This window comes from Gallinula chloropus, assembly GCF_964237585.1.
Source record: "Gallinula chloropus genome assembly, chromosome: 2".
In the NCBI taxonomy this organism is placed as follows: Eukaryota; Metazoa; Chordata; class Aves; order Gruiformes; family Rallidae; genus Gallinula; species Gallinula chloropus.
Window position 1 is genome coordinate 85054299 of NC_140086.1, and position 27337 is coordinate 85081635.

The following is a 27337-nucleotide window of genomic DNA, read 5'->3' on the forward strand; positions in this document are numbered from 1 at the left end:
CAAGTCACAGGCCAGAAGCTGCCCCTGTTCATCTCAGAATGTCCTCTGTACTGGAAGGTGATACAGCATGGGATTTGCAGGCATAATGTTCTAGCATTTCGGGTGGACGAACTCCAAGGCAATGTAGCTGCTCTGCTGAATGCCCATCACAGCAAAGGTGCATGCCTCTGTCATAGACAAAGGTGCCACTCAACTCTGCTGACATATACTTTGTGTCTGTCCTTTCTTGGGGACAGATGTGTTTTCATTTTCCTCTCTACAACTGTTATACATCACTATGTGATACTCAGATTACTGATGACAGCTTACAAGTTTGCTAAAAGCTCTCCTCTTAGTCCAATCTAATGTGTTTGTCACTGAAGATGAAGTTTAGGTGTACAGTTTCTGTAAGTCAAGGAAGCTTTTCCTATATTCTTGTTTTGTTTTGTTTTTCTCCCAGTCATTTCTCTTCAGGGACATAATTGTTTTATCATCCAGTCTTTCCTCCCATCTTAAGACAGAGCCTTAAAGTTACGAAAATTGTATTGAAAGACTAAAGCAAAGCTCTGTGCTTTCACTTTGCCAGCAATACTTTTGAGAACATACTTTCCACAAGTCTTTTCCTTTCACCTTCAAGACACAAAAAAAAAAATAAAATACATGTATTCTTATGCCACCAGGCTACACAATGATGACCTGTTACTGCATCACATCCAAGTATATGGCTGCCACAGGGCTGCAGGGTATTTTGATTTTTTTGTGTCACTAAAGTCTTTTCCTTGCAATATAGCATTGCAGAACTGCCATGTGGCTCACAGTGAGCTGCTCAGGTGTCCCTCAGTCCCCTGACACACACAGCCCCTCACAAAAAAGGGAGTTCACTGTCAGAAAACTTGAGATGCATCCTTGGGGCTGGAAAAGAATATGGTAGAGGGATAAAATAAATAATAGTAAAGAGATTTTTTTGAGAAATCATCTGAAAGAAAATGTAGTAGAGAAGAAAATATTAGGTGGGGATGTGTTCCTATGCCTGGATGAAGTGACCTTGTGTAGACTCTTTTACTATCTTTTTGTAAGAGATGGGTGGCTCAGTAGTCCACATTACATTGCCAATGTGTATCTTAAGTTTCCAAAAAGATCTGAAAATAACTAAGCAAACCTTAAAACATTTTTTTTTGACACCTGTATGCACTTGGTTTTCAATAAAGTCAATAATAAAAATGGAAATGCTATGGGCAGTGTACATCATGTGTCATTGTCATTATTGATTCTGTTTCACATGTTTGATTTGCGCGGTTTTTCGTATTTTTTGTAAACAAATGTGGACAAACCTTGCAACTCTCAGTTAGGCCACATCATCCAGGTAAGTTCCTCCGGTACTGCGTTGCAAAAAAATTTGCATTACATAAATCCTGATCCACCAAATAGATTTTAAGCAGAAATATATACTTGAAGATTTTAATGAGCACTTTAAAAAATGCGCGTATATATGCACTTCTTTGAAGGAAGACAACACAAGCATCTTTAATAAAATATAAGTTGGGCCTTGTTTTTATTGCTTGGCTCACTTTGATTTAAAAAGAAGCTATTAGTAACTTGTCTGATTTGCCTAATTTCTTCAAAACAAAAAAAAAAAAATATAATACAAATCCCTTTCTTTTCATTATTGATGTATGCTTAATTATTCTATTTCTTTAAAATGCATGTTATAAAATTGTTTTCATGTTTACCAGAATAAACCATCATGTTTCCTTAAATCCCCAGGCACATCTGTTAAATCCTCTCTCTGGTCACCTGTTCATGTAAGAACTTATTTAGGGGCGAGTTTCACAATGAAACTATATTATCATGCCATATTTAATACACATTGCAAGTCAGACTGCATTTATTTATAATCACTTTTTCAAAATATTTTTTCTTTTTTCTACACTGCATTTCTGTTACAGAGCACTCTCTCCATATTGTTCTTGCACAGTACATTTCAACCACTAATCCAATATAAGAAGATGCATTCAAAAATCAAGTATTGCACAATACGCAATTTCCTTTGTTCAGAAAGATTGGACAGTTCCTTATGATTAACAAAGTACATGATTAAGTAGTGTTTTTATAAATACTAATTTATTTAATAAAAATACAAAAATATAAATATACATATATAAAAATATCATGATGAATCAACACACAGACATTCTTTAACTCAATAAATATGGCAGTAATATTAATCTTTTTCAAAGTATATTTTGAGATTATGTTACAATACGGCTGCACACTGTCCCAGCTAGTAGGAAAGGTAAAGCAAAGCAATTAAAAAAAATTAAGTTTACATCTAATTATTAAAGGCACAAAAAGCCTTTTATTGTCTTTCCATTGTCTATGAAAACCTTTCATCAGAGGTTTCTAGGCAGAGAGGGTGAATTACAGATTTTTAAAAATCTAAACCATTCGTTTTCATTCACGTTGACTTACTGATTAAGCAAACCCTTACTAAGACAACATCTATTTATTTGTAATATTTTATTCCCAAGTAAGAGAGAGCAGGCCACTTTCTCTAGTAACATAGACATGAATTCCACTAACACTGACCAGGTCACGGATTACTTTCTCAGTCTCGATCACTGTCCTCTCCACCATACATATCTGCTAGTTTTTTAAACCGAGGTCCCCAGTCACTGAGGTAATCATAGTCCTGGTTGCCCTCTGTGGTAAGCGATTCCAGGGAGCTGAGGGAATTTGCTATGGAATCATTTCCCTCGTAGGCATATGTTGCTAGTGAATCATAAGGAGGGGCAGCAGGGTCTAAATCATTCTCCTTTAACCTTCTATGAATAAAATCTTGGACGTCAATGTTTTCCCAAAGAGGTGCAGTCCGTCGTATCTGAAATATAGTTTCTGGGATAACATCTCTTCTCATCTTACTCTCCTCCCTTGCTTCTGGATTTCTCAGTGTGCCAATGTCAAAGGCTTGGGTGTCTTCTTCCCCACCTCCTTCATCATTGTAGGTCACAATGTTGTCCCGAACATCATCCTTAGAGATGATCAAAGGTTCTTTCTTCCTCTGTCTCTTGAGAGCCGTAAACAAGACAACTAATACTGAAAGGAAACAAAAGATGAATGAAAAAATAGATAGTTAGAAATAAAATATTTTCCATTTTCTGCTGAACTGGAAAAGTTTTAGGCTGTAGTGGGGTTTTTAGAATAAAATAGTGACAAAAGCTATCTTCAAGTTGAAAAGGGAAAAAATAGTAATGATTTTCTAGCAGTCAAAAACTTAGGGTTTTTTAAACCTAATGGAGCGATGATTAAAATATTATGCATTTGAAATAGATCTACAATTATTCTGAACAGAAGGCAGTCTTAAAAAATATCATGCCACTAGGGTTTAACTTTGATTTTAATTTTGTGAAGTACTGCCTTCCTGGAAGTCACGAAGGGTGATTTCATGAAGTATAGGTGATTATACTGAGCAAAAGTAATTCGTACTCTCAAAACCTAGTGATTTGGGTGTTCCTAAGTGCCTGATTCACTTTTGAAAATGGGATCTACAGGTCCTTCTGAAAAGAAGAACCTAAAGGCCTTCAGCTATCTGTATTATTGATAAACTGGTTTGGGCCAGTGATTGCAAGAATTGAAATCCAATTTTTGTTAGTGTTTATTTTTAAAAACATGAACCTTCAAGTTTAAGAAATATTAGTTGAATAACTCTTCCTTTTGAAGAGGCAAGGATTGACACAAAAATGAACCTCTACAGAGGGACATGAAAACCTGAAGATACGATTCGTAAATACATTCTGGTGTCCAATGCTGTTGATTTCAATAGCAATTCATGATTAAATGTATTTTAAAATCTGACCCTAGCTCCCGTAGCTGGAGTACATAGGAGAAGCCAGTGAGATCATCTATCAGTGAGCATAAGAGTGGTTGCCAATCACACATTACAACAGTGCTGAGCACTTTTGTTGATTCTTAGGAGCAAAGTTTTTACTTTGAGTGACTTAAGTACTAGTGAATAAAAAGGGATATTTGACATGCTGTGCATAGGGAGAGGGGAACTTCTTCCACATGCCATGGTAAAGTGCTGTGAATGTAAAGGCTATTTTATTCTGCTTGTGGTTTTTTATCTGTATTGGAGCCATTCTTTTCAAATTTTCCTAATGCTATAAATAGCCCACTTAAGTAAGTGGAAAGACTTCATATACAATAGTAAGGCAGATCATTAAAAAGTTATTCTGAAGTCTCTTTCACAGCCAGGTTATACTTACATCTCTCCTATTTTTGGCACGATGATGCCAGTCAATTATTCTGACACACTACATCTTGCTGAACAATTAATAATGGTGCCAAGAACCACACCACCTGTAGACTAACAATTATGTTTAGAGCTCTTCATCCTTACACTACTCTAGCTTCAACTATGTCTGTAACACTAAGTAGAGCAGGGTCTCTGACTGCATGACCAAGACACCAGAAGTGTTCACAATTGTTTTGCATACTATTGGTTCCTGATCCTCTTCTGAGTCTATCTGAGTGTTATTGCTGTGGTTCTAAGGAAAACTTTGATTTTTGTTTTTAGTTAAATACTTCTGTATTTAAGTATTGCAACAGAACAGAGTGATGGAGAGCAAGTAAGAGTATGTGTCTCATGGTACACGTTCCTTCTCCTTGTTGGGGCATTAAGGGTGCTTTTGAGGGCGCAGAGCCTGTTGACATGTTGTCAAGAACTGTGAAAGGTGGAGAGGCAGATTGTCTGCTGCAAGTGGTGCCCTGCAAGTTCTGCTCCTCAGACTGTGACAGGGCAATGTCCTGGGGAATCCAGGATGTCCCACGCTGAAACCAGTCCAGTGCCAGTGCTTGAACCTAAGCAGTATGGACAATTAGTTCTTCAGAGCTCAAGTACCTTACTTTCCCTATGCCCAACAGTACAGATATAGTTTGTATGTATTGCCCTCCTCCTAACAACCTCTGTGATTCTCTGAATATTTACTTGAGGTAGCTTGATTCCAGTCTAAAAACTGAAAAAAATAGTGATCTCCTTAGTATTACATAAACTGTCATCTGTAAACTTGTCACTGCCCCTTAGCAAGCTGTGTTTGCTAGATAGGTGGAAAGGCAAAGGAGGTTTTCCAGAGTTTGTCTGGAAAGTAGAGATGTTGGCACTTTCAAGGAGGTACTTCTCTGTTAAGTAAAACATGCAAGTTGCAGTTTTTATGTTCTTGAAACCAGATTATGAGCTACCAATTATTCTAGTTCCTCCATATATCACTTCACCTTTCCGATGCCTCTGCTCTCCCACCACCCATCTAATTTCTGTGCTCACAATTTATTTAATCAGCTACTCTTGCTACCACTTGAAAGAAATTGAAGATTTATTTTCTATGCTTTTGAGATAAATATTTCCTGAGTATAAAAATTACAAATCATTCAAGATTAAATAGCTAGTATAATTGATAATTTTTTAATCACTGAGAAACTTATCACTCAGCTTCAGGAGTATGATTTTAAAGCCCTGGATCTAAATCAAAATCTGTTTATAACGTAAAAAATTACTCAAATTAGCATCTAAAACTGACCCTAGATTCTCAAATTTATTTAATCTAAATAACATTGATAGTCTCATTCGTTTGGCACATTATTCTGAATAGTAATGATGATATCCTATAGTAGTTCTCTCTTCTGCTGTTCCAGATACTTTTCTATCTTAGAAAAAGGTTGATAAAAAAAACCCAAACCAAAATAACAACAAACAAAGCCCTAGCAACCCCTCCAACCTACATCATGTATGAAATATTGCTCTGCAGGGTGTAGAAGTGGTCAGACCTTTTCCTAGTCTATTAAACATCTTGTCGCAGGTACTTGCCTAGGAGGATAATGATGCAGAGGAGAATGGCAACCAGTGCCCCCGTGCTGAGGCCAGCAGGGAGGAGCAAGGCCTCGGCGTTGCAGGACTGCATGTTCCCCCGGCTGTCGCAGGCACACACGCGAATGGTCAGCGTGCCAGTGCTGCTCTGGATCGGGTAGTCATTGTCAAATATTATTATTGGCAGGAGATAGGTACTCATCTTACTACGGCTGTATCCATTTCTTCTAGTCAAAATCCCTGCGGTATTATCTAGAATGGAGAAGCGGAGTAAATAAACATTGCTTGATGAAGTTTTATGTGGAATGGGGATGGGAGGGATGATGCTGGTCAGAAATTACCTTTGTTGTCTACAATGGAGAAGTTTGGGTGAACAGCAAATTCTGGCACCAACTCAAAGAAAAATTTGTGTCCTCGAGGAGGCTCGTCTTTGTCAACTGCACTCACAGTCTGTATCAGCTAGAAAGAAAACAGTATTTCACGCTGTTTTAGAAATCTTGTGTTTGAAATAAGGTCTCTGCTTTTCATGTCCAGTAAAAAATCCAGTAAATCTCTACCTGAAGACACAAACTCTTGTCCTAAGCCAGACATTCCCCACATACACACAGGAGAGGTTATAGTAAGCAAATTGTTATTTTACTGTTTAAACACATAACTGAGGATGAAAAAGGGGCCAGTTCTCACTGCAAGACAGCTGTGTGCTTTGATTTGTATTTAGTATTTTTCAGTGATACAGAAAACAGTTGCCCTCCTGAATAAGCCATAAACCTCTGGTGGCCTCATGTAGCAATGACACAGAGTAGTGTGTAAACCAGTTGTTAAGTGGATCTAATTCCCTGACCACCTCATCTGCTCCTGGCGATAAATTGGAGTACTGCACTGGCAGGATGCTCAGTTCTCCCGAGGTAATAAAAAGACATGCTTTACTCCTTCCTAAATTGAAACCTCTGGCTGTGGAACTTTATAGCTGCCCTAACAAGGCCACTCACAGAATCATGCAGGTTGGAAAAGACCTCCACAATCATCCAGTCCAACTGTCCCCCTGCCACCTATATTACTAACTAAACCTTGTCCCTAAGTGCCTCATCCAGTCTTTTCCGTGAACACCTCGAGGGACGGTGACTCCACCACCTCCCTGGCAACCTGTTCCAATGCCTAACAACTCTTTCTGAGAAGAAATTTGTCCTAATCTCTAACCTGAACCTCCCCTGGTGCAAATTGCAGCCATTCCCTCATGTCCTATCACTACTTTTCTGTGAAAAGAGGCAGACCCCCAGGTAGTTGAAGAGAGCAATAAGGTCTCCCCGGAGCCTCCTCTTTTCCAGGCTAAAGAGTCCCAGTTCTCTCAGCCAATTCTCCTAAGACTTGTGTTCCAAACCCTTCATCAGCTTTGTTGCCCTTCTCTGGACACGCTATAGGGCCTCTATGTCTTTCTTCTAGTGAGGGGCCCTAAATTGAACATAGTAGTTGAGGTGCGGCCTCATCAGAGCAGAGTACAGGGGGATGATCACCTCACCTCCCTGGTCTTGCTGACTACACTATTCCTGATGCAAGCCAGAATGCCATTGTCCTTCTTGGCCATTTGGGAGCACATCTGGGTCATGTTCAGGTGAGTGTCAACCAAGACCCCCAAATCCTTTTCCTCTGTACAGCTTTCCAGCCACCTTGCCCCAAGCCTGTAGCTTTGCCTGGGGTTGTTCTGACCAAAGTGCCGGACTTGACACTTCACCATGTTGAACTTCATCCCATTGGCCTCTGCCCATCGATTCAACCTGTCCAAGTCCCTGTGGAAAGCCTTCCTACTTTCCGTCAGATCCACACTTCCCCCCCAACTTGGGCCGTGTGCAAACTTACTGAGGGTGCACTCAAATCCCTCATCAAGCCCAGCTGGGAAGTGATGATAATAATGCGAGCATAGGGGCAGGGTAGAGTGGACTAAAAGAGAGGGTTCAGTAGTATCTATGGATTGCATAGTCTTTACATGTATGAACATGTGTAGTCATGCATATATAGACACACATATACACTAGCAATGTGACTCTCTTTCTGTCTGGTGCTGGACTGATAGAGGTGAAGGAAAACAGCTGCAGAACTGAGGAAATTAAAACTACCTGGGAATAGCTGTGGTTTGTGAAAGGACTTGCAACAGTTGACACCATGCTGGGTTGCATGAGTTATAGTCACTATAGTAACCCATAGGAATGACTGCCACATTCTTTGCCCTCCTTAGCCGATACTGCACTGGAGAGACATCCATACTCCACCTGGGCTTGCAAGGACATCTATTCAATCACAAGATAAGAATGCTTGACAGCATGAGAATGGGAGTAGACTTCAACTGAAGATGCTGCAACCCAGTACAGGCAAGTTCCTAGAGCACCTAAACTTAAAGGCAGAAAGAGCTCAGCAGTCAGTTTCTTTCAAAGGCATGAGAGATCCAATGCATGTGTTGAAGTTTTCACGTGTTTCCAGTGTGTAGGGTATCCGGAAATCCCAGAGACATCAAAGCCACTTGCTATCAAAGACTTACTTCACTGCTTGTTTTTATGATAGTTCCAGGGAAAGGACAGAATGACTCCTTCAAGAAATACAGTAATTGACAAGTAACACTGATACAATTTTTAATCTCTGCAGCAATCAAATAAGGAATGGGGTTTTCTTATGTATTTTCTGTGAACATCAGCTTGAGGTGGACTTCAGGATACAGTTGAATTTTGGAGGGTTTTTAACGTCTCTCAGGATGGAGCACTGTATTAGGCAAATATTATTACAGGGCTACCAAAATCCTAAAGAGTTTTTCTTACTGGATCATCCAGAAACCTGCTGTTGTTAGTGCTATTCTACACAATGAATATTTGCCCCACTTTTTTCTAGTTAATTTTGGGATACATTTATAAAAGCTAATGATATTGTTATTAAAAACCCCAAACACAAACAAACAACACAATAGGGAAGGTCTGAGTTTGGCTGATTCACTTCCTATCATCTCCTTCTAAAACAATCACAAGATGTTTTATACATATTTTCTTTTTTATTTTTGAGACATATTGAGGACCTTGAAAGGTAATTTGTGAAGATTATGCAGTTTTTCTAACTGCATAACTACATGTTAAGGTCTCCACTTTCAAAGCATTTGATGATCATTGCTACTTAGATGTTTTAGAAAAAAAAAGTTATAGCTCTTTCCCAGATTAGCCAAATACCTGTTTACGGCAAAGTAGCTTATTCAGTAAATTGCCAAGTCACTGATTACGCCAAAATTTTTACAACATCCCATTGCTATTTTTTCTTTGCCATAATCTGCTTCTGAGAGTGGCAATACAGAGAGAAAGCTTAATTTACTTTTGCATTGCTTAATGTAAAACCTCAATGTTATTAAAAAATTATATCCTTCTGATAGGGCTAAAATACCAAATTCAAATGAGAAAAATTTCCTTTCACATATTTACAAGTTTGAAAAGACAGAAAAAGTGTAAAAAGTGCCAGGGAGAAGAGAGACAATTAGAATATGTGATAATATTTGTGCAATTACTTGCTGAAAAACTCAAGGAGAAAATATCCTTATATAATAGCTACCAGAAATTGCAGTTGAGTATCTTGGGGCTTTTTGAGATGTAATCAGTAGGATGTTTGTAGGGTCTGGATTTGATTCTCTTCATGTGTAAATCACATGGAGTAGGACAATTGTGCCAGGCATAGAGGAACCTAATTAAATCGAAAACTTATTGTTGAGGGTGAGGCTGAAAAAGAAAAAAAAATACAACAAACCATCACCAGAACTTATTACATGTTCTCACTATTGGCTGCATAAATTGAGAACCAGCTGTTCTTCCACCAGGAAAGATGGGAGAGTGAAAGAACAATGAGAAATTATGATTGCAGGTGATTTATTTTTTTTCAAATGATGAATAGGCAAAGGAAATTAAAAATGTTAGCTAATTAAGGTGCGAGTGGGTTTTTGTTTGGTTTTTTTTTGTTTCTTTGTTCAGTTCCTCCTCCCCTTCCCCCAGTTATACAGCTGTAAATAAAAGAGAATTCTATTATTGGTAATCCTTGTAGAAATGGGAGTGATGTGGCTATTTTTATTTTAGTTATCACATTTATATGAAAAAAAAATAGCATCGTTTCATGTATATTTTGTAATTTCATGTTGGAAATGTATTCTTCTGTTTTGAAGAATTTATAGATGTTGAGTTATGATCACTCTTCACAAGGAGTTCAGATAAAGTTCTCTGACATTGTAAGATTTATGAGGGAAGAGTTATTTCAAGAAAATGACTTGTACTCAAATATGTTTCAAGCATATCAGGCTTAGAGAAGATAAAAAGCATTCCCATTTTTTTCTTTCTTCCACAGTTTCCCATGAGAATGAGCACGATCTGGAAGATACAGCATTATTGTCATTACTTTGAGGGCTGCAGATGCATGAGGACTTCAGTGTTTAAAGAAACAGTCTCGTACTCTTGAGTGGATCTTATTGGGTACATTTAATTTTTAGGCATTACTTGTCTTTGAGGATACTGAAAATTTAAACATGTATTGAGACAGTTCTCTCTTTTACACTCATGGCAAAGTTGCCGTAGTGGCTTGTCCATGTAAGAGGAGTTCTGAATGAGGAATTATTCCCACTGGAAAAATTTCTTGTGTAATTTCTTTTATTGTGAAGTCAGAGAGTTTCTTAAAGGGTTTGGACCTATCTCCCATTGGTGTATTTTTTTTTCAGATGTAGAACAGGATCAATTATAATGCTATTTTGGGGTTGCTTGGGTTTTTTTTGTTGTTGTTGTTTTTGGGGTTTTTTGTTTGGTTTTTTTTTTTTCTCCTGGATACTGTAGTTTTAAGGCCATGACTTATACCACAGTCAAAATTGTGACGGCAGTTTATATTCAGGCTATTTTATAGCTATTCATATTCCTATCTGAAAATGTGATTGAGGATGGATAGACTGCCTAGTATCAGATTCCTTATGTATATCCACTACACCCTTAGACATAACCAGCTGTTTTAAAGGCGGAAAGTGAGTAAAAGCTAGGTGGGGGCATTCTGAAATAACAAGGGTCCCTGTGCACTTCAGAGCAAGCCCTTACTGTTCCTGAGGCTGCATTTGTGGACATGGAGAGCTGCATAAGTAGGAGACTTGGATCATGGATTCAGCCTTGGGGCTGCCTTTAAAAGGAATGTAGGAACTACTAAAGCAAACATTAAACTAGTAGTGCATTAACGGTATTGAGGTCAGCACCAGCCAGGCACTTTTTAGATGAGTTTTCAGCCTGCACTGGCTTGGCATGTCATGCAAATAAACCACAGTTGCACGCTGACCCCAGGATGCACACTTTAAAAATGCACCAAAGTGCTCCAGACAGATTGTTGAAAGGTTGTTGAACAAGATAAGATCTATGGATGGATAGATGTAATATATTTTCAGGTTAAAATTTTATATTAATAAAAACAAAATTTGAGACAAATAGAATATTAGCAGTGTAATCTGCTGCAGCTTCTTTTCAGAACAGCAGCATATAAGTTGTTAACTATTGTATTTTTAAACAGGGTTTTTTTTTCAAAATTCCTTCTTTTAAAGTTCATTACAAATAAGACAGTGAAAAATAACATAACTTTCACAGGAATTTATAGATGGTCTGTTGTTGTAGACAGTGCCTTTTTGAAGTTTTTAAAAAACTGAATTGTGATATAGCATGAAAATTGTACTTCCAGTCTCAGAGAAGTAAGACCACTGGAGACAGACAGTGTTAAAGTAGAGATAGAGTAACAGCTGCTGAATTTTATTGCTTCTTGTATGTGATTATAGATATGCAGAGGAATACACCTTCAATCCACTTAAATCATTTGGGCTTTCATTCTTGTTATGCTTTTAGTTAAACCTGGATATTGTACAACAGAGAAATTTCTCAGACGTAATTTATCTACTTTCAGCTGGTTCTGAGATAAGACTTTAAAATATCAGTAGGTACTTGAGAAGGGAATTTTTGGGACACTTTGCTGTTTGTTTTTGTCTGACAGATTTTTCAGAAGTGGTATAGAAGAGAACCAAACAAATGCTAGATCTGGGAGCACTGGCTTTGTCATTCTTGAAATTTATTAAACCTATTTTGTGCTGCAAATATTTTTCAAGTCCACTCTTTCTGCAATAAACTATGAAAAAACATGTGAGAGAGACTGTGCTTTTGATAATTATCAGAACATAGCAGTGTGCAAATGCTGCGGGGGAATGGTGGAAGAGCAGCTTTATGTTTCTCCTTTCCTTTCTTTCTCTTGCCCTTTCCCCTGCCTGTACAGTCTGGTAGGGCAAATCATTAACTACTGTTACATTTATTAATAACTCAGCACATTGTATGCGAATGGGATGAAGATTTCATAGAAGAGTTCAAAGTGGTTACATTTCTCTACAAGTGAAATAATAATACACTTGAAGTCTCCCCAGATACAGGTGCTTCAAAATCAATCCAACTGTCAGTAGATCATCTACTGACCATCTTGCTATTTTGCACAGTCACGCATGGCATTCAGGCACAGTTCTAGCCTATGCACCTGTATGGTGCTAGCTGCAGAAAGCAGCCTACATCACATGTGTGTAAGCTTCAGTAGACCTTTGATCTTGATGCTTTATGTCTTAAGGAATGTTATAAAAAGCCTGCCACTTAAGGAAGCTTCATGTTTGGTAATGCAAGACAGTTTGGTTTTCAAGTCTTGGCTCTGTTCCACAAATGTGTTGGCAGTTTTAAAGCGGGACTGAATGCTTATCAGAAGTTGGAAAATTCTCCCTTGAATTCCAATTCTTACTTCAAAGGAGAGACAGACTGTTAGCATGGGTCTCTCACTAAATCAAGCTAATAGGTGTCTACCTAGAAAAGGCTGCTACAATGTATAAACAACTCGTGACTGATAATTAGCGATGGCCACATGAAAAATGTGATCTCTGTCTGCTCCATCTGAAAAAGGGAGGGGGAGTATGGAGTCTAATGAAAAGAAAAATCTGCCAGCTTTCTGAAAAGGGAAACAAATTCTCTGTTCTGATGTCTGAGAGCCCCTGAATGGCAGGAAAGAATATAGCATCAGTGCAAAAAAAAAAAAAAAAAAGCGACCTAGGTTATTTTCTTAAATATTATTATTGATAGGTGTTGAAATAAGCTAAATTGTTACTAGCAAATTGTTCGGCAAAATCAGTCTCCTTTTCAAGTAAACCTTCCCGGTTTCCATGGAGAGGACTCATCCTCTAATCCAACTAAAAAGACCCAATTAATTCCCGTGACAAGGGCATGAGAGAACTTGTACCAGAGCCTTCCCCACAACAGTCCCTGAGGCTCTAACACACCATCAAAGGATTAGGGATTTCTAAATTTTGCGAGAGGAAGGCTGCGTCATACTTTTCTTTATCCTGTGTATTAGCCAGTGGAACAGGACTCGCATGGTGACAAATCTGTTCCAGCCTAATGAATGTAGTTATTTATGCACCTCTAGTGATAATATTTCTCCCCAGTCGTACTGTTGTTGTTTGGAGACAAAAGAGTGGCAAGGGAGGAAGAAAGACTCTGTAGGATTTTCTTTCCTCTGACACTCCTAAGGCTATCTGAAAAACACAACAAATGCCACCTGTAATATCTGCTGATGTTGAGAATGAGCAATGTCACTTGGTGGCAGAGAGCAATATTTGATCATTCTAACTGCTTCCTGATGCACCTGAGATGTGTGATGTACCTGAGAGCAGTGTGATTAATAACTGAGTCCAATTAAAAACTGAAAATTTAAAAATTAACTAAATGTATTTATCTTCTCAGTCTGGCTTTCCTGCTATTGGAACCAGGTGTAGAAGCACTGCTGTGTTGTGTGAAGAAGCAATAATGATTGTAAGACAGCTGCTTTAGGTGATCTCTAAAATAATTAGTACTAAATGAGTGCAACATATATCTTTACTATTTTTTAGGGGGACTGATGATGGTCCAACACATCTTCAAGACCAAGTGATTTCACTCAAAGTATCCCCTGTCTTTCTAACCCACTTATGTCAGTTCCCATGTTACATCCAATGAAGTAGAATTAAACGCAAACTTCAGCAATCCACCATATAATCTTTTCCTCTCTTTTTATCTCTCTTATTTTTTTTTCATCATAGAGCTCTGTGGAGAAGGACATGGGGGTCCTGGTTGATGACAGATTGGCTATGAGCCAGCAGTGTGCCCTGGTGGCTAAGAGGGCCAATGGGATCCTGGGATGCATCAGGAAGAGTGTGACCAGCAGGTCAAAGGAGGTGATCCTCCCCCTCTACTCTGCCCTGGTCAGGCCCCACCTGGAGTATTGTGTCCAGTTCTCTGCTTCCTGGTATAAAAAAGGTAGGGACCTCCTTGAGAGAGTCCAGAGAAAGGCTACAAAGATGACTAAGGGCCTGGAGCATCTCCCGTATGAGGAAAGGCTGAGTGAGCTGGGACTGTTCAGCCTGGAGAAAAGAAGACTAAGGAGGGACCGAATTAATGTTTATAAATATCTTAAGTATGGGATGCAGAGGGAACCAGCCAGCCCCTTTTCAGTGGTCTGTGGGGACAGGACAAGGGGCAATGGCTGCAAGTTGCAGCACAGGAAGTTCCACACCAACATGTGGAAGAACTTTTTCACAATGAGGGTGACAGAGCCCTGGAATAGGCAGCCCAGGGAGGTGGTGGAGTCTCCATCTCTGGAGATATTCAAGACCCATCTGGATGCCTATCTGTGCAATATGAGCTAGGGAGCTGCTTTGGCAGGGGGGCTTGGACCCAATGATCTCTCAAGGTCCCTTCCAACCCCTGTGATTCTGTGATTCATAGATCATCAGTTGAATCATAACTGGTAAACTGCAGTTCTTCTCTGTCTAGAGTTCTGCAGTGCCTGAAATTCTAGATTCATCTCAGGTACCATCTGATCTACTTCCATTGCAGCCCCCATTATTATGTTAAATACAAAACCAGGCAGCAGCCAAGGTAAAACATGAGCATGCTTACTGATTTGTATCCATATCCACCAGACCTGTAGAGACTTTGAGTGCTGTGTGGTCCCCGTGCTCTAACATCAAACAAAGTATCCTACATTCTGATCCTTCCCACATACTTCGGAGAAGTCATCCAGTTTTGGTTGGATGATAACAGCATAAAACTAATGAGAAAAAAGGACAGACCTACGATGACTTTAGGGCTCCATCCTGACCTCTTTCTGCTAGAGTAGGAGCCCACTCAGATTTATGCTACAATTAATAATGATGTCAAGCTTTTCTTGCACCCAAAAATGCATCAGTCTTCAGAAGAGGTTTACATGGACTTTGGCCCATGCTTGAAAGACAATCTGTACCTATTCTGCTATAAAAATCCAGTTCTTTAGGAAGTACTTTCAGAATTTAAAATCATAAAAACATACATATTTTTTTCACAGGATTTAAAACTGAAAGGTTGACTGGCACTAGCATAAATAGATGTTTGCTCTAGTGGCAATAATATTAAAAGATTTCTGTAATATTCTGGCTCTGAGTTCCATTGGTCTGCCTCCTTCCTCAGTTTCCAGTTATCACTTCGTTTTCTCTACAAATCTTATTATTGTCTTTTTAGGTTATTACAGAATCACTCAGATAGTTTAGAGAGGGATATAATGAGCTTTGACCAACAAATTTAACTCAACTCCAAATTGAAATGCAACTTACAATGGAAACAGCTGCATTATCTTTTATTTTTGCAAAAAATAATATTTTTCACAACTCCCTTACTGAAGCATAATAAAAGTTTTTCCTGCTATGTGTACTTGAAGGTGTGGCTAAATAAACTAAGGCTTTGAAAAAATCCAGAAAGAAATGGACTTGTCAAAGAGTATAAAGGGTTTTGTAGCATTATGCATAACTAGTTCTGAAAAATATTTTCTGAAATAAAAGCCATCCTATAGTAGATGTTATGTCATTAAATTAAAGTCAAGTCCTGCATCTTTTATCTCCTTAAACCTTTTTTGAATCAATTGGTAGTTTTAGTAGAAGGTAGGGAATAAAGAGGTGGAAGTGGTTTGCAGTTATTCAAAATAAAATATGTTGAAGTCTTCATGATGGTATTCCAGAATAGTTTCATTAAAAGATTTTCAGTAACAGAACTATTTGGTTACCTGTCCTGCTTTTGCATTTTCACAAACAAATGTTTCATAGTATTTGGCGAACTCTGGTGCATGATCGTTTATGTCTAAAATCCGGATGAAGACAGGTATCTGGCTACTTTGTTTAGGATTATCTGAAACAAGAAAATTATTTATATTACAATACAAAGATTTACAGTCTATGTCTATGAAAAGACCTGAAATTATCTAATGTTTTTTCCCAATACACATTAGAAATGTTCATTTATATTGATTCTATTAAAATTATATTTCATTTTCTACTGACATATGTTCCATATGCATAAACCCCCTATTTCTATTTGAAACAAATTATTGCATTATAGTATATGTATTTTGAAATAATGAAAAGTATATTTAAATTTATTTGCATTAAACCCAGGTCACTCAGTTGTTATTGATTTGTATTCCATACATCAGCACAGTAAATGATTCATTTTAAAAGCTGTTTCCTGAGGTCAATCTGTCAAGAACATTTACTTGTTCAAATCCGTAAAGCAGTCAAACAATGTCAGTCAACAACCCTACCACACACAAAAAAAAAACCCCAACAGCCCAAAGTTGTCCTTTCTCCCCAAAATGTAAAAACAAAAAAATAAATGGAGATATGTAGACATTATCGTCAATCAGTCTTCAAAAACTTGACCTCCAAGGTCAAGTTATTGCTGGAGATGAATCTAGCACTACATATACTGAAAATGGAGACCATATTTGACCAAACAATGAAAAAGCCTTTTATGAGGAAAAGGTATCAGTCTTTCTGAAAATGGGCATATAATTAATCTCTTCATATTATCTAACTCCCATACTGATAGGCACATAGACTCCTTAGGAATCTATAGGAAGAGTGAAGGAAGGGAGAAAAGTTGTTCCCTAATATCAATCTGCCTGTTTCCTCTCTGATGACTGTTATCAGTTGGCTGAAAAGAGAAGGCACACAGGAGATATCCAGACCTAAAAGGGCCTGACAGAATAGTGAAGAATCCAGGAGAAAGGCAGAGCCAGGGTTTGCTCCAGAAATCGAGGGGAAAGAATTTCTTCTAGTCTCGGCTTCAGATGAAGCCATTTCCTGAGGTAAGTAAAAGCACTTGAGGTAAAGCATAATTTCTCCCCCTATTTACCGTGGTCATTCTTTTAATTTCTTTTCAAATAATTTTCCTAACAAATTCGCTTAGGATAAAGCCAGTGAATGTGGCTGCACAAAATTATTTTCTAGGAATTCTCAGAGAACCAGTTAACTTGCCTAATATATACCATACATGCTTTTGCTGAGCCTGAGAATTCCAAATTATCTTTTCATAAATGGGCAAAGGTAATCCTAAAGTAGTAAACTGAACTTTTAGATGTGCATTTAAAGATACTCTGTCTATGAATAAGGGCAAAACAAATTAAACAAGTTAATTCATAGATACTGTAGAATTTCAGTCTTGTCTCAGTTCTAATGTTCTTCCAAGATAAATGATCTCAAACTTACTGATTTCAGTTGCTATGACAGTTATGTTGTGCCAAGGAGTTTCTTCCCGGTCAAGTGGCTTTGAGATGAATAAGGATCCATTTCCTGAATAGATGTTGAATATTCTGTCAAGGTCGGTGTGTCGATCCACAGAATATCTGTGAAGATACAGTATAACTGAGCATCACTATTTCTTGTTACAGTCTCTAATTTATCTCACAGCCACCTCTAAATTTTAACTGTGGTTAACTGAGAATGTTTTCTTTACAATTAACCTAAGCTGTCCTGTAGCATGTTACAAATACTGAGAAACTATTATTATTTATTTTTAGGACTAGTGAGCAGGATGAAAAACAAACTTTATATAGGCAGTTCATTAGATTGATATTCAAAACCACATTTTAGCTCATAAAGTGAATGCTGGAATAAAAACTAAAAATCAAAATTCTTAGATAATATTTTTTCACATGAATTGGTTCTTTGAGAACTCAGTCATCAAAGGACACACACTGCAGATATAATTAAGTATCAATTTATAACAAGATATTTTTGAGATAATACAAGGAACATCAAAATCACCAGAAACATCTTTGTATTAGTTGTTGTTTAAGTTGAAAGTTCTTTAAATCTTATTTTATGACATTGCCTTTTGCTTTGCAAAGAAAAAATTGTTTTACATCTGTTTTTGAATTAGTCTAGTATTTACCAGTCACTATCAAGTTAAATTGAGATTTTATAGATAGATTACTTAAAATTATTATACTTTCTGTTTTTCCACCTCCTACCCCAATCTTTACTGCTGCAGGTTGTAACAGACTTGGTCAGAAATGCAGAGACTGGGTTTCCTAATAAGCTGCATGGTAAATACACAAATTTTAGTGCTGTGTTTGTTACTGCCTATAATAACAGCAGATGACTAACATTTACAGCAATTTCAAAACCCTGTGCATTTACTTCTGTTATAACTTTCTGCCAAACATTTCTTACTTCATATAATGTCATCATTAAATAGTTAAGCTATGGAACGTGGTAGACAGTGTTATGTTTTGGGGATTATGAAGGCACAGAAAGCGGACTGCTGTCAACCAGCAGGGAGTGTAGAAACACACGGAGTTGAGTGTTTCACATTAAGTTTGCCTTTGGAAACAAGTGTAATCTTTTGAACAGTTTTGTGAAAGTACAAGAACATGCCAGTTGAATGCTGATTTCTCCTTTTTTTTTTTTCTGGTGTCTGTAGAGTGTCCTTCAGAAGCACACCCTGCATTGTTAACTGTTTGCCTTCACAAGTTTCCATAGGCATTTCTCTGCACAACACTTTTCAGTAGCCCCTATGGACTTAATTACTTAGGTGGCCCCATATTACATTGCACTCTGACTATGTGCATGAGATGTGATCCATATCTAAAGCATTTCTATTGTATAATGGCTTACTTTATTGCATTCTTTGCTATATCTGGATCTTGGGCTACAACCTGCCCAATAATGCTTCCTTCTTTAGCATCTTCATCTACTTCTATTAAATACCAGGGTCTGCTGAACACTGGAGGCTCATCTATGTCTTCTACAGAAATTTTGACCAAAGCTGTGTCTTTGAATGGCCCCAGCTGAAGAAAACGAGGATCAGGGTGAGTGTTGGTTGCTTCAACTCTTAAGGTGTATAACATCTTGTTTTCAAAGTCCAGATGCTGAGGAGCAAATAATAACCATAAAGAAAATTGTCACTACAAGAAATGTGAGTTTTATAATGCTGAATTAGAAATGTAGGCATTTTTAGGAGCAAAAGCTCTAAAATGTAATACATCTTGGAGATCATGGAGAAAATAGGGCCTGTTCTAGTTGTAAGAAAAATAAGAGTATCATAAATTAGCAGGGCAATTATGATCCCTCTGCCTACTACTTGCTCAGATTCCTGGAAAACCAGGAGGGGTCCATCTATAGAAAAACAGAAAAAGAAAGAAACTCAATTTGTATTGGACTCAGTGCACAAGTAAGAGTTGTCAAAGGTCTTATTTATCTCCTTGGTAGGAACAGTAACAGTTATCCCAGATCTTAAATGCTCCCTGTCCTAAATCCTTTTTCCTGACTCCTCCCCCATTACCACCAACCGTCTCTTATGTTTGCATGAGGAGCAACCCAGACCTGTTCCTGGCCTCCATGTTCCAAAATGAAAAGAAAAACTATCATTTCTGATTTCCAATCTATGTGACATTTATACTACGCATATCCATATACCCATACGCGTGTATATATATTCATATTTGCACATATATGCATGAATGAACATATATAAGCATACCTATATTTACAAATATATGTGTATACATCTATATTTTATATATATAGGTATAATTTGTTAGTTATATGTTCAAAAGAATAGAACTGAAAATAGTGGTCAGAGTTTAACAGTCTGAACACTAAAAAGCAACCAATCAGTCAGTCAGAGGTGGTATTTTGGATTAGATTTCTGCCCATGACATTGCTGCTTGGATTTCCATTGAGATAATAAATAGCAACTTAAATTTCAGCAAGATTAGGCTTAAACCAAGACAGATTTTAGGTATTGAAGACACCTGACTGCTGTACATATTAGAGAGGGACAGTTTAACCTTGGATGTGTAAGTTCATCAAACTTCAGGAGAGTCTCCAAGCATTGTGAGCCTTACTCCAGCATTTAGCTGACAAACCCCCCTGTGAACTGAATCCCTCCAGGTTTTCACAGCCCTAATTCAAAAGTACTGTGTGTGAGAGTATATATATCGAACAGACAGCAGCCACTGAAATATTGCTTTATGTGAAGTGACATGCCAGTAAATTTCCCCCGAGACTTGAAAATAACAGATATATGCTGAAGAAAGAGAAGAACAAAACTAATACAACAACTCCTTGGCAGCCTGACCCCTTGTGAGATCTATCCTCCCTTCCCCTGGAAAAAGAAAAATAACAGTAACACCTGGAGAGCTAAGTACATATAAAAAAGAGAGAGAAAAAATAAACCTTTTTGACAGTTATAATCCCTTCCTGTGTGTCCTTGTCAGTGATGATATCAAACATGTCTGATCCATCCCCATTGGAGATGCTATACTCAATCTCTGCATTTTCACCCACATCGGGGTCATTGGCTTTAATTCTGCCAAGAGGAGTCCCAGGTGGTGCAGACTCATGAGAGCTGAAATGGTAGGTGCCTGGAAGAGCAAAATCAAGCATTTATTATTTTGAGACCCTTTGTTCTTCAGAATAATAAACATCTTCAATTTCACCTGGATTTTTAAGTAACTTGAAGTTTGAAACACTTTAAGAAAAATGCTGTTAGTCATCACACTAAACTTTAAAACAGAGTTGATGATTGACAAACTGTCACAAAAAATTCCAGTGATTCTTCAAAGCCATTTAGTACTGTGCTTTTAATAGATTTTTCTTCTTCTTTTTTTTTTTTTTTTTCTTCAACTATAAGGAAAAGAGGAGCTCAAGAATAAGGTAGCAGCTCTAACCTTGATTATTTGTCAGTACATATATTGGGATTTTTTCTCACATTTTTCTAGAAATGTTGCCTTATCTATTTAGAAGTAGTAGATTTTGTTTTGTTTTCTCAAGGCACAAGAGCTGTAGAAACCAGTGTGGATTTTGGAAATAGATTAAAATAGAATAGGCTTTTTTCTTAATACTTTTGAAAAACGTATTCAGGATTTGTAGGTGTTCTGTATGAAAGTAATTCATTCATCCATTGTTGGTAATACATACTAAAGAGTCATGGTAAAGAGCGTTTGGATACAGGTTCATGTTAATTGCTATAGATAATTGAAATGCAGATACATTCAGATTTTCTTTAATTTACTCTGCACATAGTTTTTGTGCTCTTTCAAATGGTTGGTTTCATTTAATGTTTTTATAATCAGGGTTTGCTAGAAGAATACTGATTACACATGAAAAGTGAATTTGTATGTATTTTCAGACAGCATTTGTAATAAAAATCTAATAGTAAAGGCATGCTGTTGCAGAAAATGTATTAATCAAATGGTTTTCTTGACCAGTCAGAACTAGACAATGAAGACTTTTTATCACTAGCAAAACACAAATATTCTGAATCAGTATTTTCAGTTACTTGCTACCAAGAAAATGGAAACCTGATTGTAATATATTCAATATTTTTAAGGTGATATTCCATAATCTGATGCTTCCTTTGATGTGTTTTCCCATGTAAATTTATGTTCATTTACTGAGTGAAGTAGTATCATTGAAAAAATACCCTAAGTCTCTGGACATGACAAAATTATCACCTGATAAAATGCCCAATCCTTATTTAAAGGGTCCAATAAGAACCTATATAAATCGTATTGACTTATAGTGAAGTATAGTCAAGGATCTTTTTTGCAACCAGCCTATTCCCTGTATTTACATGTCCTTGGCTTTCTTTTAAGGCACCTAAAGGGTCTTGTAGGTTCCTCTTAAGTATAAGGACTAAACCAGATGTATGAGCGTTGAATGTGTTTCTAGTCCAAATTGCACAGACTAAACACAAAAGAGCGTCACTGCAAATATATTTCTATAGATGTGTAACAAAATGGACGCTAATGCTTGGTGCTATATTGTATTTGCTGTTACAAATTCAAGGTTGTAAGTGAAAACTCAGCAGTGAATGATTTGGCTGCAATCCACACAGTCTAAAATGCATGTTATTCTCTTAAACCAGGCTGAAAATAGGACAAAAGTTAGGATTCCTGGCAGCTAATCATGTTTGAAGATTTGCTAAAAGTCTAGGTTTTGGCAGGTGAGCTAGAAATACTGTAAGAACATATTCAATCATACTACTTAGGACTTCTTCCAGAATAAATAACTCCCTTGAGTGCTTTTGCATCTGAAAGCATTCCTTATTTTTGTGGTGCTGTGTGAGTGCTACATGTTTTTGACATGCAAGATGGATAATTTTTTTTTAGACTACAATTGAATTCAAAATGTCTAATGTTTTCATTATGGTGCAAATTAATCAGTTTATACCTATGACTTTTGACTGTCCAATATTCCTGAGGAATCAAAGGAATCAAGGAAACAAAAACCATCAGAAAAACTATTCCTTCTCAATGTATTCTGAACAACCAGTATTTCACAGTACACTCTGCCACTTTCCTGCCTTCTGTGGATGTAAGGAATCAATCCTATTTCTTTAATACCTTGACATTAACTCCTGTTGCTTCGATTTGCAATCCACCCTCTGCTTTAGGCCACATTTTCACTTATGTTGCATTACATTAGATAAAATGGGAGATACTTGTTTTTGGAAGGATCATACTTCCAGAACTAGATAGTTCTTTAAAGGTATTGCCCTCTTCATAAATACCTAAGAAGAAAACAGAACATCCAGATGTTTCTCTGTTTTTGGTTTCCTAGGAAGTGTTTAAAACTACCCTGAGGAGAAAGAAAATGACAGGGAAGGATCATCAACAAAATGAAAATTCCACCATTGAAAAGATACCACAGCAGGTCTTCTGTGGCCCAGCCAATGTGTTTCAGCCATGTTCAAAGCAGAAAGCTACAGAGAGTATTGCATGAGGCATCGCATTGTGTGTATTTCTCTACGATTAAGTACCAAACTCAAAGCTTATTGATATAGTTGGAACCTCCATAGACTTCAGGCCTCAGCTAACACAAGGAAAAAAGGCTAAGGAGACTGAAAATCCTAAATTATTTTACAGTTCTATCCATTCCTCATTGTTTATTCTTAATTTAGTTTAATTTCTTTTCATTTAATTCAGCAACAAATCTTGCAATACAATGTGCTGCACTGCATTCTAACTTAGGTTCAAGAAGTCTTATTTGCCAAAATACTGTGGGCTGTATCATGCTATATGTCTGTAGCAGTATGCGCCTCCTGAAGTCAAACAGAAAGGTCTGGTAAAAATTGCTGTTTGAGTTTGCAATGTGAAGGTGATTCTCAGCAAGACCTTCTTTACGAGGACTGCAGTACTTCCCTTTCCCTGTTTTTTTTTTTTTTTAAAGAAATCTGTTATCTTGAATGGAGATAAAAAAGTTATATACAATTTCAAGATCCTTTTTCCTAGACTGTCAGAGTTTTCTAATGTTTTTAAAAATCTGTTGTTTGTTAACCTGTTTTTACTATTCTGAGTGTACTTATTGCCATGGTAGTGAAGTGCTTTTCAAGTTTCTTCAAGTCCAGGAGAGCGTTTTCTAAATCAGCTCTGTTTGTTCAGTCCTTAGTGAATCAGTAAAGAGAGACAGTCAGGTCCATAATCAGTGCCAACAAGCAATTCAAATTTTATAACGTGGACATTTTTCCATCAGGCGCTGAACTGAGGCTGTAAATGTCTTGTATCTGCATCCTATCAAAAAGTTATCAGACACTGATTATAATAACTTGGGATTGGATTTAAACCACTGGCCTAGGATAAAAGTATCTGTAGTATGCTGTGAAGTTTGCTGTATTGTGCAGCTTTCTGTTTGCTATTTTTTATTCTGCAGGGATATTTAAAAAACCTTAATTGTGTCAAGCTGGTCTAGATCATCAAAACCATTCAACATCAAGAGCTGAACACAGATTGCAAGTACCTAAACCAAACGCTTAGACTTCCAGCAGAGCATACCACCTGACCAACTCTGCCTGTGCAAAATGGTATATAAGTTTTGCTGAAATATTTTCTTGCCTGAACCCTAGATTTTGTAATGAAATTTCTCTAAAGGCTTTAAAGTCCCTGCAGTTAGCCTAGGTTTTTGTTACAGCTCGCATTCCTGTAAGCAGAGTCTGAACGGAAAGTAAGTTTATTATTCCAATAAATATTCTGCTATTAAATTAATGGAGGCAGAGAGTTCGATTTTTCTTAATAATATGTTCTTAATGCTACATAAACATGCACAAAAAAGTGAGAAAAAAGAGATCTCAGATGGTGATAGTGAAACAGTTGATTTTAGAGAGATTCTCTGTAAAACATCAGAACTAATAGAAGCTCCATACTCTGGGGGAAGCGAGGTGGATTGTTGTTGACATCAGTCAGTGTGATGTTCACAGTGGTTGTCCCTGATAGTCCTCCCATCTGGCCTCCCATGTCTTTGGCCTGGATGACCACTTGATACTGTTCCCTGTTTTCTCTGCTCATGTCTGGTAAAGCAGTCTTGATTATGCCTTGGAGAAGAGAGGAAAATGAGAGATAGGGAAGTTAAGGAGAAGAAGCACTACCCATTTTAATGTCAGAATTTTAAAATGGATTCTTATAAGGTGTACTGTGCAGATGTTAATCCACAGCAATCAAAACGAAGTATACCTCAATAAGCCTTTCTACCAATGGCTGATTTAACATGATATTAGAGAAAAAAGAGAAATAAATAAATGTAACAGGCACATTATTCATGTTTGCAATGTGCTAAATCAATTTAAATATTCTTTCAATGACACAAATACAAATACAAGTGTTGAATGAATTATTAGAGTTTTTCAGCTAAAATCCACAGCTATTATTTTAATGCACTATGTAATCTCCAGACCAGGTGAGGTTTTGATATGATAGTGTAAGCTTGACCTCTAACATGACCTCAATTCAGTCTTTTGAATAGCTTATAGATCCTTTTGATCGATCATAGATTTGAATGCCCAGTGATGGCAACTCTAAGTCATCTAGGCTACGGCTAAATAATTGCGTGAGACTGTAAAATTGGTGTTGGAAAATCTTTTTTAGGGTGTCTGATCTCAAGTATTTCATAAGTAATTAAAATGCTGCAGACTCTCATACAGCACACAAAAAGTGTAGGGTCTTCCAGTAAGAAACCCCAAATCCCATAGCCTGATTGGGCTATGATTGAGAAGCGGCCTCAATCCTCCTAGGATCCAAAGCTCAAAATAACTATTCATTAAAGTGGACACACACTTGTTTTCTTTTAAAGCTAAGCAAAGTTCTCTGGGGTGTTTTGTTTTGTGTTAGTTTTTTCTTTTTTTTAGGAGGGTTGTGGCTTTGCAAGGTTGAAGTGATGAGAGCTTTCATCTGTGAAGTGGGAGAATTTAAGTAGTGTCCTTTTTTGCTTGGGGCATTTACACCCCTGCCTTTCCTTTCTCAGAAGAAAGAAGGCGGCTGTCGTTACAAGCTTGGCTTTATATGGAAGATGTCCTATTTTGCAAAAATGCAACCCTGGAAAACTCTACTCCTAGAAAGAGAATGAAACAAAGGAAAAAACATCTGTAGTCTAGTGGTTGTGGTATTTACACCTGATCCAGGATTACCAGGTTCTAAGTACTGTACTTAGTTTGTTAATACATGTAACATTAAAAAAAAAGCAAATTGGGTAAAAATGAAAGATAATCCCAGAGCCAAATATGAGACCCCAGGTCTCTCCCAACTGTTTGCCACCTCCTAATCACCTCCTGCCTTCAGTTAATGTGGTACTGTTCCTGTTTCCCTGCTCATGCCTGATGTTTTGAGCAGTAGATCAGAGAAAAGAGAAAAAGGAAAGAGATAGGAAAAGAGGGAAAAAACCTAAACACTTTACTCCTAGGCAAAATCAGTATGCTTCCTTTTAAAACTATAGCTATATGGTTCTTATCTGTTTGGTATAATGTCCTTGCTGCATTTAAAAAAGAAATTATTTCAAAAGGAAATTAGTCATCATGTTCAGTGGATTAGGAAATTAGGGGATTCTGGGATCAACTGCATTTAAAATCTGGATTCTCAAACCAATAACATGGAGGAACAAGATAACGCAATGCCTGCTGCGTCTTACATGCATTAGCATTATGCGTCTGAAGGTGGGAAGGGTGTTGCTTGTTTAGGTTTTGAGCCCCAGTTTTGGATTAGAGATGTCCAAAGCTCACACAAACTTTTCTTATTCATGTTTGTCTCATCTGATTTCCCTCATAAGAGTGAAAAGTGCTTCCATTCATATTTTACAATTTAATGCTTCTTTCTTCAATTCTAATAGTGAATGGAATCAGAATACAGTTTCTAAAAGTATCTTGATTTGAAAATTGTCATTGGTCTAGCACAAATGTTTAGAAAGAAATTACCTTTGGGGATTTTTTTTTTACCTTGTAGTCTGAAGTTGTCCAGGTCCTTTTATCTTTGTTTAAAGATAAACAGATTAAATTCCCAGAAATCAGTGTAAAAGAAGCTTTATTATTTTCATGATTCTTTGGATCCTTTACAATATTCTACACCTTTTCTGAACTGTTGACCATTAATAATCATCTCCCAGAAGTCTTACTCATACAAAGTAAAGCCATTTTTCTTCTGTGATATTATTTTAACAAAAAATACATACTTGAATCTGATTCCAATTTCCATTTAGAAAAGTGTATCAGCTTCGTGTCATGTCATATGATGCCACACGCCTGTTCCACTATTTAAATGCAAGTGAGAAGTGTCTTGATCTCTGCATCTTGTCTCTGTCATTGCAGTAAGACTGCGTGAATCACTAACCTGTTTCTGGATCCACTGAGAAATAGGGCTGTCCCTGGAGGATGCTGTACACCACTTTAGCACTGTTTCCATAGTTGGCATCATCAGCATCTGTGGCTGTTACTTGGATAACAGATGTACCTAAATGGGTACCAAGCAAGAGATTAGAAGATTTTAAGAGGGCAACTGCTTCTTTTTAAACTGCATATTTTGTTTTCAGTATTGAATTTAGTAAAAAAAAATGAGTATCATTTTGTGGATGAATCTAGTGTTATCCTACCAAAGCAAACCGTAAAATAAAGTCTCATCTTCCTCATATGACTAAAACCATTATCACTTAAGTTTCATGCTTTAGTTGAACATGAGTAAATGTGTAGGGACTGACACATGTCTTTGAAACCCAAAACGGCATTTGTGAGTTTCTTTTGGGGATCAAACACGTTTAAAGACTGCTCTCAGTCAATAGCATAACCAGAATTGAAAATGCTCACTTAAAAGGTAGGTAGCTGTTATATAAAAAGTACCCTTATG

At 37.2% G+C, this 27337-nt stretch overlaps 1 protein-coding gene across 1 annotated transcript in view; it reads right to left on the bottom strand.

Moving 5' to 3' along the window:
* Positions 1–2584: 2584 nt before the first annotated feature.
* Positions 2585–27337, bottom strand: part of LOC311205392 (cadherin-9) — a gene marked incomplete at both ends in the record, with an annotated part of 77238 nt that continues 52485 nt past the window's right edge. Inside the window, 9 exons of the mRNA XM_084279800.1 lie at positions 2585–3072; positions 5837–6088; positions 6178–6295; positions 15959–16080; positions 17439–17575; positions 18849–19102; positions 20412–20599; positions 24379–24546; positions 26828–26947. Of these exons, the coding sequence (XP_084135926.1) occupies positions 2585–3072; positions 5837–6088; positions 6178–6295; positions 15959–16080; positions 17439–17575; positions 18849–19102; positions 20412–20599; positions 24379–24546; positions 26828–26947 (1847 nt within the window). The remainder of the gene's footprint in view (positions 3073–5836; positions 6089–6177; positions 6296–15958; positions 16081–17438; positions 17576–18848; positions 19103–20411; positions 20600–24378; positions 24547–26827; positions 26948–27337) is intronic.